General features: G+C 45.0%; 1 protein-coding gene across 5 annotated transcripts; it reads right to left on the reverse strand.

The window, feature by feature from the left end:
- Positions 1-3,658: 3,658 nt before the first annotated feature.
- Positions 3,659-14,871, reverse strand: lrrc57 (leucine rich repeat containing 57). 5 transcript variants are annotated; one of them, XM_031304659.2, is made up of 7 exons: positions 14,721-14,869; positions 14,299-14,427; positions 13,893-14,034; positions 12,478-12,613; positions 10,254-10,522; positions 7,644-7,829; positions 3,659-3,778 (listed from the first exon to the last, which is right to left on the reverse strand). In XM_031304659.2, the coding sequence occupies exons 3-7, from the start codon at positions 13,974-13,976 to the stop codon at positions 3,737-3,739; spliced, it is 717 nt and encodes a 238-aa protein (XP_031160519.1). In that variant the 5' UTR covers positions 13,977-14,034; positions 14,299-14,427; positions 14,721-14,869; the 3' UTR covers positions 3,659-3,736. The 5 variants fall into 5 exon arrangements, with proteins under 5 accessions (XP_031160519.1, XP_035850317.1, XP_031160523.1 ...); XM_035994424.1 differs by having other exon boundaries at positions 13,893-14,041; positions 14,274-14,427; XM_031304663.2 differs by lacking the exon at positions 14,721-14,869 and having other exon boundaries at positions 13,893-14,014; positions 14,299-14,304.
- Positions 14,872-15,505: the final 634 nt, after the last annotated feature.

Consider the following 15,505-nt stretch of genomic DNA (forward strand, 5'->3'; position numbering starts at 1 on the left):
GACAAAAAGCATTTCATGAATCATCTTTCCATTCATAAAAACATCTGAAACTCTCGTGTGTCTCCGTCTTCAGACCGCCGCTGTTTGGAACAACGTCATCGTTTCTGTTCCCTCTGGACCAGGGGTCACCACCTTTTAGAAACTGAGAGCTACTTCATGGGTACTGAGTCATACGAAGGGCTACCAGTTTGATACTCTTCTGAAATAACTAATGTTCTCAGTTTGCCTTTAGTTATATATGATTATTAATGATTAATGATACTCATCTATGTGAAGACGCTGATCACGTTAATGATTTCTCATTATCAATAATTATCAACAATGACTTAACAAGGTGGGAAACAGATAATATCAATATTCAATTTTCATTTTTAGAACAGGCCTGAGGGCTACTAGTGGTCCTTGGGGGCTACCTGGTGGCCTCGGGCACCGTGTTGGTGACCCCTGGTCTAGATCATTTAAAGTTCATTCAGGAAAGGAAGAAGTTAGAGGCTAACGTTACACATAAGTGAACATTGTGTTGATGCACACGTGTCAAACTCATGGCCCGCGTATCGACTTAAGGCCCAGACACACCGACCAGACGGCCGACCGTCGGCAGTAAAGCCAGTCTGACTGATCAGTCTCCTCGAGTTGGTCCAAAAAGTTCCTCAGAACACCGAAGAGACCAGACGTAATACGTCTCCATAACAGCAGGCGGCGCTAATCTGGATTGTTGCCCCAAAAATGAAAACCGGCAGCTGATTGGACGAACGCGTCACGTGGGTCTGGTTTCTCCAGAAATTCACAGCCAGACTGTCATGGCGGCTCGTTCAGAATCCGATCTCATATTGGACTAAAATAGTTCACCGAAACGTGTTTCTGAAAACATTTGAAGAGAGAAATAGGCCGTGCAGCTGCTGAATCTGTCTTCATTTCAGATCAACAAAGGTCAGTTTAGAAGATTTTATCAGATTTTGAGAAACTCTAGTCACTAGGGGTGCAAGATATATCGACTCAGTATCGTTATCGCAATATATCGAAAGTGTCGCAATAAGTATGCAATATTTATTTTATTTTGTGCAGCGCTGCGTCCCGTCTGTTGGTGTGTGGCTTAGTTGTGTTTTGATTTAGAGCTTGAAACGCTGTAATGGTCATGTTTCATTGGTCAGTTACTGTGCCACGTACACTCGTTAGTGCACGTCAGCGCACGGGGCCACTACGTGACAAACCCTATGGAGCGTACCACGTGACGAACCATATGGAGCGTACCACGTGACGAACCCTATGGAGCGTACCACGTGACGAACCCTATGGAGCGTACCACGTGACGACCCTATGGAGCGTACCACGTGACGAACCCTATGGAGCGTACCACGTGACAAACCCTATGGAGCGTACCACGTGACGAACCCTATTGGAGCGTACCACGTGACAACCCCTATGGAGCGTACCACGTGACAACCCCTATGGAGCGTACCACGTGACGAACCCTATGGAGCGTACCACGTGACGAACCCTATGGAGCGTACCACGTGACAACCCCTATGGAGCGTACCACGTGACGAACCCTATGGAGCGTACCACGTGACAACCCTATGGAGCATACCACGTGACGACGTGACGAACCCTACGGAGCGTACCACGTGACGAACCCTACGGAGCGTACCACGTGACGACCCCTACGGAGCGTACCACGTGACGACCCTACGGAGCGTACCACGTGACGACCCTACGGAGCGTACCACGTGACGAACCCTATGGAGCGTACCACGTGACGACCTTATGGAGCGTACCACGTGACAAACCCTACGGAGCGTACCACGTGACAAACCCTACGGAGCGTACCACGTGACGACCCTACGGAGCGTACCACGTGACGACCCTACGGAGCGTACCACGTGACGACCCTACGGAGCGTACCACGTGACGACCCTATGGAGCGTACCACGTGACGAACCCTACGGAGCGTACCACGTGACGACCTTATGGAGCGTACCACGTGACGACCCTACGGAGCGTACCACGTGACGACCCTACGGAGCGTACCACGTGACGACCCTACGGAGCGTACCACGTGACGACCCTATGGAGCGTACCACGTGACGACCCTACGGAGCGTACCACGTGACGACCCTACGGAGCGTACCACGTGACGACCCTACGGAGCGTACCACGTGACGAACCCTATGGAGCGTACCACGTGACGAACCCTATGGAGCGTACCACGTGACAAACCCTATGGAGCGTACCACGTGACAAACCCTATGGAGCGTACCACGTGACAAACCCTATGGAGCGTACCACGTGACAAACCCTATGGAGCGTACCACGTCACAAAACCCTACACAAAAAATATTGAAATTAATATTGATATCGCAATATCACATTTTGTCAATATCGCGCAACCCTACTAGTCATGCTCATCCCGCTCCCCGTTTCCTGGTTAGCTCTCCACCAATCAGATGGGTCATTGGAGTCTGACTGCCGGCAGTGCCCGCCCCGCCGATTATACATGTCAGGTCAGCCAAAATGAAGGCTGACAGCTCCTCGGACGGACGACGGCACGAACACACCGAACAGACTGGAGTCACCGACCTCGGCAGACTGTCAGACGGCCGGTTATCGGCTCGGTGTGTGCAGACCTTTAGGGGCCGGCCGGCTGCAGTGCAGCGTAACGTAACTTAACGTCTGCAGAGCGGGTCCAAAGCTACACTTCCACTATACGTTACCGGCTGTGTGGTCGCTGCTTTTAAACATGTAATCTTAGTTCTGCTTGATTTGCTAAACTCTACGATGGATAAGGAACTTTTTTTAGGGCTTTATGTCGACCAAACTGTAGGTGAGAAAGCTACAAGACACGAGTTATAATACAGTCAAAGATATTTTACTTTGTAGATTAAATAAAAGCATGTTAATAAATTCTGGCTGTGGATGGGATTCTCAGTCTCTAGTCTGGCTCGTAGTGAAGGTGAGTTTGACAAACATTCAACATTAGTGAACATTAGTGAACGTTGGTGAACGTTGTGTTAATGAACGCGTCCCTGAGTCTCTGCTGCCGTCACTAACCGGCCGTCTTCATTTTCTCTCGTGTTGAATCGGTTTCTTCATGTCGTCTGTTTCCGTGTGAAGCTCTCAGAGACGTCCTGTCTGTCTCTCCGTCTGTCTGTCTGTCTCTCTCTCTCTCTGTCTGTGTGTCTGTCTGTCCCTCTGTCTGTCTGTCTCTCTGTATGCCTGTCTCTCTGTGTGTCTGTCTGTGTCTGTCTCCCTGTCTCTCTGTGTGTCTGTCTGTGTCTGTCTCCCTGTCTCTCTGTCTGCCTGTCTGTCTCTCTGTCTGTCTCCCTGTCTGTCTGTCTGCGTCTCTGTCCGTCCGTCCATCTGTCTCCCTCCCTCCCTGTCTGTCTCCCTCCCTGCCTGTCTGTCTCCCTGTCTGTCTGTGTCTCTGTCCGTCCGTCCATCTGTCTCTCTCTCTCTCTGTCTCCCTCCCTGTCTGCCTGTGTCTCTGTCCGTCCGTCCATCTGTCTCTCTCTCTGTCTCCCTCCCTGTCTCCCTGCCTGTCTGTCTGTCTGTCTCCCTGTCTCCCTCCCTGCCTGTCTGTCTCTCTGTCTCTCCGTCCAGCAGCAGCCAGGGAGGAGGAGTGTTAGGGATTGTTAACGGCTGTGTGAAGTCTGTTTTTAGCAGCCAAAGAAGAAGAAGAAGCAGCGTTGGCGTTGGCGGTTTTGGGCGGCGTCTCGGCTGCGAGGATCATCGAGCGTCTTCAGGCGAACTTCTTCTTGGTGGCCGTGAAACGCTCCATGTACTGAGGAGGGAACAACACAGAACATTAAGAACATTAAGAACCATTCTCACACGGCTTGGTACAATACTGCAAGCTGATTGGTCGATCACGGCATTCTGGGGACGGTTTGGTCTGATAACAGAGACTGAGTTCAATCACATTTTATTTATAGTGTCAAATCCTAACAGGAGTTACCTGGAGACACTTTACAGAGAGAGTAGGTCTAGACCACACTCTATAATTTATAAAGACCCAACAATTCCCCCTAAAGAGCGAGGAGGTGTCTGAAGGCCCTGACCCACCAACCAGACGGCCGACCGTCGGCAGTAAAGTCAGTCGGACTGATCAGTCGGGTCCCCGAGGTTCAAAAAATGCCTCAGAACACACTGAGGAGACGCCGACTTGAGTGTACGTTCTGCACGTGTGCGAGACGTAATACAAAAAAATGAAAACCGGAATTGACAACGCGTCACGTGGGTCTGGCTTCTCCAGCCGACAGTAATGTTGTTCGAAATAATGCTTGCATGATTTCATAATCCCCGCATTTTTGTTGCAAAAAAGTCCCATATATCTTAGCAGAAAGTTGAAAAATGTTGCGTTTACTACACACAAGAGCAGCCGTTTTCCCCCGTTGCCATGGGAACGTTATGAAGTGATGTAATTCCGCGACGTGAACATCATCAAAAAGCTGCAAATCCCGCGATGAAGCCACGATGGAACCGCAATTTTTGCAAGTTCCCGCAATTTCATCACATAAAATTGCATAAATATCCCGCATATTCCATCACATTTTTTAAGAAAACGTGCCGCATAATCAAGGATTTTTGCCCAAAACAATCACAAAAAAACTCTGGAAGGACTAATTCACATGTAATGTAAGTAGGGATGTCCAGATCCGATCACGTGATCGGAAATCGGGCCCGATCACGTGGTTTCAGACTCGATCGGAATCGGACGTTACCTCCCGATCAGGACTGGGATATATATGTATATATATTCTCATTATTTTTTAACACATCTATAGTTATGCGGTGGCCCAGAGTTAGACCCTTTTGACTCCACACAGAAACAGCAACGCGTGCGGCATGACATCACTTTGTTGCAGAGACGCTATTGGTTAAATGCCGGCAAAGTAGAACACGGAAGCAGCTTGAAGCAGAAAGCGCGAGTATGTCTGCGGTCTGGAGGGATTATAAAGTTGAATTATTATAGAAGTATCGGATCAGGACTCGGTAGATACTCAAAATCAAATGACTCAGACTCGAGGGCAAAAAAACCTGATCGGGACATCCCTAAATATAAGTCAATGGAGGCCAAACGGCGTTGATAAACACGCTAAAAAACGATTATGCGTCTTGATAACACGCAAAAATGGCACACGAATTGGCGTGTCATACATACGCCACTTAGTGAGATCAGTCTGCAAATATTTACTAAAATAGTTCACCGAAACGTGTTTCTGAAAACATTTGAAGAGAGAAATAGGCCGTGCAGCTGCTGAATCTGTCTTCATTTCAGATCAACAAAGGTCTGTGTAACTGTCTGAGGGACAGTGTTACTGAGATCTCATGTTTAGTTTATATTTTTGATAATTTCATTAGTGTTTGAATTCATACAGTAATTAAAAACGTAAAAAATGTAATAAATAAGAGTTTAAAAAGGGATGTTGGATTTAAAATTGTACTAAAATATTTTAATATATATTATATATAATATTTTTTGTTTAAAAATGTCATTTTTGATGTTGAGGTAAAAGGTCAAATGACCAGAGTTTAGCGAAGGCCACACCTGTTGCATTGTGGGTTAGAGGAATACAGAGAGAGCCAACGTGGCTGCAGAGGAAAAATGTACGGCCTCAAACTAAGGTTTTGCACGGTCCAAGAGGCGCACACGGTAACTGTGCTTTTGTATTTCAGCCTTGTCATATTTGTGTTTAATATTTGTTTTTGTAATTTCTTTTGCATTTAATGCTCTTTCTGTACTGTTGTGACGCTAACATTGTGTGGCCCGGCTAAGGAAACGTGCTTAAGAGACTGTAAAACGACTGAAAGAAGTACATTTTTCTTGTAGTTTTCACGGTGTCTTACGACCAGTGTTGTAATGTAACGGAGTACAAATACTTCGTTACTGTACTTAAGTAGAAATTTCACGTATCTGTACTTTACTTCGCTATTTAAATTTATGTCAACTTTCACTTTTACTCCACTACATTTCCTAGATAAAATGTATACTTTTACTCCGTTATATTTCCACTAAGCATCTTCGTTACTCGTTACTAAAAAAATAAAATTAGAAGAAATGTGTGCGACTGCAGTAAGGGAGGTTTGGCGAATCACTGCTCCTAGATTGCATTACGCACGCTCCGCACGCCGCGCGCTCTATTTCAGCGCTTGTTTGTTGCTAAAGGAGGAGGAGGACGCACAACTGGAACCGCCATGGAAGCACGAGCACCTACTGGAGGACCTCCCGTTACCGTAGACGACCACCCCGACGATAGTGGTGAAGATAACGTCAGACACCCGTGGCCGTATTTACAAGAAAAGTTTCTGTACATCGTAATGAAAGATTCTTCCTACCGGATGATAAGAAGATCTGGGAACCCTGAATATACTTTATGCTTTACTGTAAGAAAGCCACAATAGAGTTCACAGTAAAAGTTCTAACAGCTTGCTTTTTAAAAAAAATTAAAACTTTTTACTTTTACTTCAAATACTTAATTAATTTAATTAAATATCAGAAAATTACTTTTGATACTTAAGTACAGTATATATCAGATACTTTAAGACTTTTACTTAAGTAATATTCTAAAAGGTAACTTTCACTTCTACCAAAGTATTTTTCTAGTACGATACTTGTACTTTTACTCATGTATTGCTTTCTAGTACTTTATACAACACTGCTTACGACAAAAATGTGGAAATAAATGATCAAAGGACATCTGTATGATGCGTGGCCTTATTTAATTGGACCAGTGTAATTACAGTCAGTTTAAAAGATTATTGAGAGGCGTTCATCACTCATCCCGCTCGTCATTTCCGGGTTAGCTCTCCACCAATCAGATGGGTCATTGAGACCGACTGCACGCCCTCTGACCCAGGAAGTCAGGTCGGCCCAAATGAAGGCCGACGGCCCCTCTGACGGACGACGGCACGAACACACCGAACAGACTGGAGTCACCGACCTCACCAGACGGTCAGACGGCCGGCCGTCAGGTTGGTGTGTCAGGGGCTTAAGACCACATGAATTCCCCCATCGAGATAATAAAGTTTACTTTGACTTTGGATAACAGTTATCTGTGATTATCTGTTATACCAGTCCTTCCAGAAAAATGTTTTTTTGTGATTGTTTTGGGCTAAAATCCTTGCTTACGCGGCACGTTTTCTTAAAAAATGTGATGGAATATACGGGATATTTATGCAATTTAATGCGATGAAATTGCGGGAACTTTTTAAAACTGTGGTTCCATCGTGGCTTCATCGCGGGGTTTGCAGCTTTTCGATGATGTTCACGTCACGTAATTACATCACTTCATAACGTTCCCATGGCAACAGGGGAAAACGGCTGCTCTTGTGTGAAGTAAACTCAACATTTTTCATCTTTCTGCTAAGATATATGGGACTTTTTACAACGAAAATGCAGGGATTATGAAATCATGCAAGCTCCGCATATTTTGCACGGAAATCAGCAATTTATGCGGCAAAAGTGCGGCGTATTTGAAAAAATGCGGCCCCCCCCCGCATAAATATGCTGACTTTGGCTGATTATGCATTGAATCATGAGATCACATAATCAATTTTTTCTGGAGGGACTGATATATAACCTGTCTGTGTTCTCCCTAAAATGACAGTTCTCTGTGATTATCTGTTATATAACTAGCATGCAGTACCTTGTCGTAGCCGTCCAGGTCTCGGAGGTTCTTCACCTCGAACAGGTTTCCCTCCACGGAGAACAGAGACACCTGCGAGTCGCTGAGGACGCATGTCGGGATGGACGACAGCTCCAGACAGTTCTCCTCCAGACGGAGAACCTTCAGACGAGGACAGCGAGACACCTCCGCAGACAGCGCCGAGATCTGCACCGACAACAGGAAGGAAGGAACCGTTTAGGCAACAAAAGCCAAAAACACAGCCTAGACCATTCAAACTGTCTGTGTGTGTGGATCACTATTTGTAATCAAGAATTTTTGCAGACCACCTCATAATACACATAATAAAATATGTCTCCACACAGTCCTACCTGAATTACTCTGCACCTGTTAACAGGCCTACTAGCACTAAAACTAGAACTGGTCATCTCATCAGTACAACAGGCTGCCACTTATTTATTTATTTACTCCAGCGGCCGAGGGCATAATCAGGTTCATCTCAACAACAGGCTTTGATTATTAATTTTCAGTTAGAGATTTTGGACTTTAACGTCACGGCCGAGCACCACTAGCGTATTTTAGTAATCACACAATAACTTGACAATTTAATTTAAATTTTATATCAATATACATATTCTTAATTTTTATGGGAATTTCCTGGTAAAATGAAGGTTAAAAAAACTATTATTTTATATTTTATTTTGCTTTTCCACGGACCACCTGCAGTACCCTCACGGACCACAGTTTGGGAATGACTGGTCTAGAAATCTAGACCACCCTAGCAGCAGCAGATGTAATCTGCAGCCAGGGTCGTCTAGCAACTCTCTGTTGGCTTGCAAGTTGGAAAAACCAAACTCTGGTCAGGCCAATCACATCGTGTATAGAGTGGGTGGGCGGGGCTTATGGCTGCTGCTGCTGGCCAACAGCGGTCTCTGGAAGACTTGGAGTTCAGCTTTTCTTTGAGAAAAGAACAAAGAACGGCACTGAAGTCATTCTTAAAGCAACACTAGAGAATAATCCCGCTTTGGTCCCCCTACAGGTTGGAAGCGGAATTGTCCCATTACATTACATTACATTACATTACATTACATTATGCAAGTTTGCCAGATCGGGTAGCGAGTTCGAATGAACTGGACAATGTTATGTAATGTAGTCAGACAGACAGTATATATAATGGACCAGCAGGTCCCGTGTCTCTGGACGGAGACCAGTGAAGTCTCTTTCCCGGTGATGGCTGAGCGTTACTGAGCAGCCTCCAACTGAGCTTGAAGACATAGATGTGACGTGAGCAACCTGTCTGAAAGTTGGAAGTCTTCTGGTAGCTGTGCCAAGAGAAATCTCAATCATTCCCAATCTAGCAGAGACGGAGAGCGTAGGTATATGTAAGGAGATAACATAGACACAGGCTAATTATTGATCACTAAAATGATAGTTAACATTAGTAATTAAACTTAAACAGCTAATGGAAGTCCAAACTGCCTGAGAGCTTCTCCTGTACTATACGGTAATTCCTCTACTATGAGACAGTAAGTCTCGTGGTTATGACCCAATCGTTAGCCTATTTTTATAACAACGTCTGCTACGGAGCCATAACGTGAGGTACAAGGTAATGGAGCCTTTTATACATTGTCGTGTTTCTTTAGAAATAAACAATGGACAAATAGTCTTTAAACTCTTCAGATGTAAAGTTATTCTCTGTCAAAGTGACGTCAGAATGAATGGCAGTCAATGGGATGCTAACGGGGGGTGATGGCTTGGTAGCTTATTATTCGTAAACTTAAAAAAGCATCAAAAGCAACGAAAAAAGAGACAAAAAGCATCGAAAACATAGAAAAAGAGCCAAAAAGAGTTGAGTAAAGCTGACGTTTTGTGGCCTTTAGACGTTTTTCTCACTTTATTTAGTAGTTTTTGACATTTTGCAGCTATTGTAGATGTTTTAGTCCGCTTTTTTGGGTCATTTTTCACCATTTTCTCACATAACAGAGTCCAAACTACTTCTCTTATTAATCCAGAAATGAATCAACAGAGTAAAGAACCGTTAGTGTTATCCAGAGCCAGAGCCTAGTTTGAAATCGGTTCTTTGTTTTTCGACCACCAAAGCACCAGCTCCGAACCAGTAAAAGTGGTTCTTAAGTAGCACCAAATCACTGCTGGGCCAGAGGTAAGAACCGCTTACAGCAGCGGCTGGGGGCGGGGTTACCGTGACCAACAAGACGAACAGAAACTTATGACCGCCATTTTTAAATTAGCAGATAAACACGATGGACGCGATTAAACAAACACAGCAGTGGTCAGAGGAGGAAACAAGCTGCTTTCTTGCACTATGATGGCGAGCCGCGCGAACACGTTGGATCCTCCGAGTTTGGATGCCGATGTAGGTCCGCAAAGCCACGAACATCCACAGCAAAGCAACGTCCGCTATTGTTGATGGTGCGTTTGTGTTGCTGGGAAAGGTGAGACGTATACAGTGACGTCAGACCTGGCTCTGTGCTGGCTCTTTAGTCTGTGGAAAAGCAAACCGGTTCTTTGGAGGCTCGTCAGTCGAACCAACTCCGAACCGGCACTAGCTCTAGCTCTGAACCAGCACCTGGTTGTTGTTGGTGGAAAAGGGGTAACAGAGGACCGTGGTACCTGGTTCTGGTTGAGGTTGATCTCGATGGTCTGCAGCTCCGACACGGCCGCGGGGACGCTCCTGATCTGGTTGCGGGACAGGTCCAGCAGGTCCAGGTGTCTCAGGGTTCCCAGTCCGGAGGGGAACTCCAGGATCTGGTTCCCAGACAGGTTCAGGGTTCGCAGCGCTTTGAGCTGGCCCAGAGTCGGCGGCAGCTGCTGGATCCGGTTCCCGTTCAGACTCAGAGTCTCCAGCTTCTTCAGCTTCCCGATCTCAGCGGGGAGACCGGCTGGGACACAAACACACAACGCCACGGGAATGTTAACACAACGCCACAACTCTGGGGAATGTTACACACAACGCCACAACGCTGGGAAACGTTACACACAACGCCACGGGAACATTAAAGCGTAACTCTCGCCAAAATGTAACCTAGGGTCTTTTTGTGAATGTACCCGAGTCAAACTTTGGTTTAAAAGCGTATTTAGGACGGAATCGCCACTTTTAAGATTGACCGTATTCTCGTTTTTGGGTCAAATGGCCTTTTGAATGGGAGTGCTAAGGACACTTTGATGCTAGCCTCAAAATATCTATTTTTAAACCACTAAGAAGGCTCGACACAACATGAGACTTTGCTCCAAGTATCACCAGGAGCTCTACACCTTAAAACACGCCGACTTATTGGGACTTTAGCTTATTCCCCGTATCCCCCAGAGTTAGATAAGTCCATACGTACCCTTCTCATCTCCGTGCGTGTTGTAACTCTGTCTGACGGTTCCACCGGTAGCCTAGCCTAGCACAGATCCTGGAGGTAACCGGCTCCATCTAGCCTAGCTTAGCACAGATCCTGGAGGTAACCGGCTCCATCTAGCCTAGCTTAGCACAGATCCTGGAGGTAACCGGCTCCATCTAGCCTAGCTTAGCACAGATCCTGGAGGTAACCGGCTCCATCTAGCCTAGCTTAGCACAGATCCTGGAGGTAACTGGCTCCATCTAGTCTAGCTTAGCACAGATCCTGCAGGTGACTGGTTCCATCTAGCCTACTGCTCCCAATAAGTGATAAAATAACACCAACATGTTCCTGTTTACATGTTGTGATTTGTAGAGTCACAGGGTGTACAAATAACAAGGTCACATGACACACAGCCATCTTCTAACGTAAACATACTGGGAACTATATTCTCAGACAGGTTTGCTGCAAAGCATATCACTCCTCCCAAGTAGCAGAAGTAACAGAGCTTCACCTTCTGAGAATATAGTTCCCAGTTTGTTTACGGTTAGAAGATGGCTACTAAAGCTAAGCTAAAGTCCCAATAAGTCGGCGTGTTTTAAGGTGTAGAGCTCCTGGTGATACTTGGAGTAAAGTCTCATGTTGTGTCGAGTCTTCTTAGTGGTTTAAAAATAGATATTTTGAGGCTAGCATCAAAGTGCCCCTAGCTCTCCCATTCAGAAGGCCATTTGACCCAAAAACGAGAATACGGTAAATCTTAAAAAGTGGTGATTCCGTCCTAAATATGATTTTAAACGAAAGTTTGACTCGGGTACATTCACAAAAAGACCCTAGGTTGCATTTTGGCGAGAGTTACCGGCAATTTCCACTGGATGCGTCTCCAGAGTCATTAGGTTTCCATTAAAGTCAGTGTGTGTATTTCCACTGACTGCAGAACGTCTGCGTCCCGACTCCGTCGGTCCCAGCCCTCCGGAGCAGATACCAGAGCTTCTATTGTTGCCAGACGCCGGAGAGCTCCGCAGCAATTCAGCACACGGCAGATAGTGGAGGACAGGAAGTCCAGCACAGAAACAAAATAAAAATCTGGTTAATTTTCAAAGTAAAATCCAGCGTGCTCACGGCGGATCATATCTCCTGCACTACACCTTGAAAACACAGCTCAGAGTAGTTTCCCCTCTACTCCTCTGGATGAAACTAACTGGTGGTGGTTTTGTGGTTCTATTCTACGTGAATTCGTGAGATCTCGTGGGTCCTCGTGACTACAGCTGTCAGTCATGGCCGCAGCCGTGCCGCAACAAATCCAGACCTGGTGGGTGTTGACGGACGGCGGAGCACGCAGCCGTTCTGCAGCGGAGCCGGTCTGCAGACGTTCTGCATCCTGTGGAAATCCACAGTTACGCTTTAAAAGAGTGCTAAAATCTCGTCTCGCCTCGTTCTCGTGTCTGGTCTGGTGCGCCGAGCGTCTCGTAACGCCGCTGATAAAGAGCAAGGAGCATCAGCAGAGAAACACTCACTGAGTCTGTTGGAGTTGAGCGTCAGACTCTTGAGCTGCAGGAAGTTTCCGATGGCGGCAGGAAGAACCTCGATCTTGTTCCCGGACAGATCGACCGTCCGCAGGTTGCTGGTGAGTCTCTGCAGCTCCTCTGGAAACTAACGACAACACAAACATCACAGCCGGACCTCGAGAACAGCTGACACAAAGAGTAAACAAAGACTCCTTCATACCACATATTTAGCATTCATTTTATCCTCCTTTGAGTCCTTTGCAGTGGCCCGGGTTCGAATCCGACCTGTGACCCTTTGCTGCCCCTCTCTCTCTCTCTCTCTATTATTTTCATAGTCGATTAATCTGTTGATTATTTTCTCAATTAATCGATAGTTGTTTGATTTATAAAAATGTCAAAACATGGTGAAACGTGGATCAGAGTTTCCCAAAAAGCCTAAGATGACGTCCTCAAATGTCTTGTTTTGTCCAAAACTCAAAAGATCTTCAGTTTACTGTCCCAGAGGAGAGAAGATACTAGAAGATCTTCACATTTAACAAGCTGGAATCAGAGAAATCTGATTTGTTTTAATAAAAAAACGACTCAAACGATTAATCGATTATCAAAATAGTTGGCGATTAATTTAACAGTTGACAACTAGTCGATTAATCGATTCATCGTTGCACCTCTAATATATATATATATATATATATATATCTCTCTCTTTCAGTCTCTCTCTCTATATATATATATATATATATATATATATATATATACACACATACATATACACACACGCACACATATGCTCTCTCTCTCAGATGTAAAAGCCCCCTTCCCTTACTGCATTATACCAGTAATACTGCATTATACCAGTAAATTGTTACCTGCAGAATTTTGTATAAAAATATTTGCAGTACAGTTAATATCAGAAGTCTGCACCTCTGTCCTCTAATTCTGTGGGAAACACTGCTAGCATTTAGTGTTTTTAGTGAAAACAGCAGATTATTTCTGTTTAACCTTGTGTTGACTTCGGGTCACATTGACCCGTTTTCAATTTCTGTTTTATATCAGAAAATATGGGACGTACAAATAAACGCTGAAAATGGGCAGAAGAAAAATTTAACAATTTAAAATGTTGGAAAAAGCAAAAACTGTGAAAGAAAGGCGTCAAAAACGTCGACGTTGACGGGAAGACAACACAAGGGTTAAATATTTAACTGCAAACACAGTGACATCATTCTAAACACTCTTCAGATCAGCTGTCCACATCCAGCAGTCTTACATTTCTCACCTGACAGTTTCTGATTTTAATGATTTTAATATGCTGGTCTTACTGTAAAGTGTCTTTGAGTACCATGTAAAGAGCTATAGGAATAAAATGTATTATTATCATCATGCTGTGTGACATCATGCTGTGTGTGACATCATGCTGTGTGTCTAACCTCCTGCAGCCCCTTGGCTGTCAGCTGGAACACGCCGGTCTTCTGGGACGTTTCCAGGTGAGACTTCAGGGCGCTGTTCCCCATCTGGACCCCTCTGTCTGTCTCACTCCCTACCTGTCTGTCTCACTCTCTACCTGTCTGTCTCACTCCCTCCCTCTGTCTGTCTGTCCCTCCCTCTGTCTCACTCTCTGCCTGTCTCTGTCTCTCCCTCTGTCTGTCTCACTTTCTACCTGTCTGTCTCTCCCTCTGTCTCTGTCTGACTCACTCTCTACCTGTCTGTCTGTTTCTGTATCACTCTCTCTCTGTCTGTCCCTCCCTCTGTCTCTGTCTGTCTGCCTGTCTCACTCTCTACCTCTCTGTCTGTCTGTCTCTCCCTCTGTCTCTACTTGTCTGTCTCACTCTCTACCTGTCTGTCTGTGCTGATCTACTGCAGTGAGACTCGACCTTAAGTGAGGCTCTTCTCAGCGTTCAGATCCCAACCGGAAGTGGTCTGTTCTCAGATCAGCTGCTCTAACGGGATCAGCTGCTGAAATCCCTGCAGACGTAAACAACAAGCAACAGGCTGGAGGAGCTAACGGTAGCTACATTAGCTTCACTAGTACCGACCATAACAATACTAATACACACCCTGAACACTGTTGAGCTGTTGAACAAGCTAACAGGCTAACACACACACTAACTCATAGATATATATATATATATAGATATATATATACTGATGTTTATGGATGGGAATCCAGAGCTAACGTTAGCACAGTAGCGTTAGCCTGCAAGTACGCCATAAAAACCGCCCAATAAACCGTAAAACCAGCCGTTTGTTTTACTTACATGAACGCCAACATTTAACATGGAGCCGTTAGCGTTGTCCAAATGTTGAAAACACCGTTTAATGGAACAAAAAGTGTGTAAATGAGAGAGCAGACGCCCTGCTGCTCTGCTGTGGGACAGACCGCAGCTGTGTGAACCAATCACAGACTGGATATGAGGAGCCAATGGGAACAGCATAGAGTGTAAACGTCATTTCTTCTTTTGATTTTATTGGCGGTTGGAAAACAGGTTCCGGGCGGTCCAGGCGCCTCCTACTGATCTGGAGAGTGATCCACACACACACACACACACACACACACACACACACACACACACACACACACACACACACACACACACACACACACACACACACACACACACACACACACACACACACACACACACACACACACACACATATTATTCATATTTTTACAGGTTTAAAAATAAGACAAAAAAATAAAAATGTAATTCTATATGAATAGAAAAATTCCCTTACATAACAAAGTTGACAAAAATCTCTTAAAATAATATTGCGTATATATATACACAAATCAGATAAGACGTTTTTTGTCACATTTTCTGAAGATTTTGTCATTTTTCTTTGTCTTTTTAACTTTTTTTGATAGAATGAAAGCATGTCAATAAACTACACACTCTTGATGTGATTCTCATTTTCAAATTTCAAAGAATAGTTTAAAACATGGGACTGCTTTAGAGCATTTAGCCTTGTGAATATACCAAACACAACTAAAATATTTACATATTATACATACATTCCTCTCTGTCCATGACTGTAGGAG

Source organism: Sander lucioperca, chromosome 18, assembly GCF_008315115.2.
Source record: "Sander lucioperca isolate FBNREF2018 chromosome 18, SLUC_FBN_1.2, whole genome shotgun sequence".
NCBI lineage: Eukaryota > Metazoa > Chordata > Actinopteri > Perciformes > Percidae > Sander > Sander lucioperca.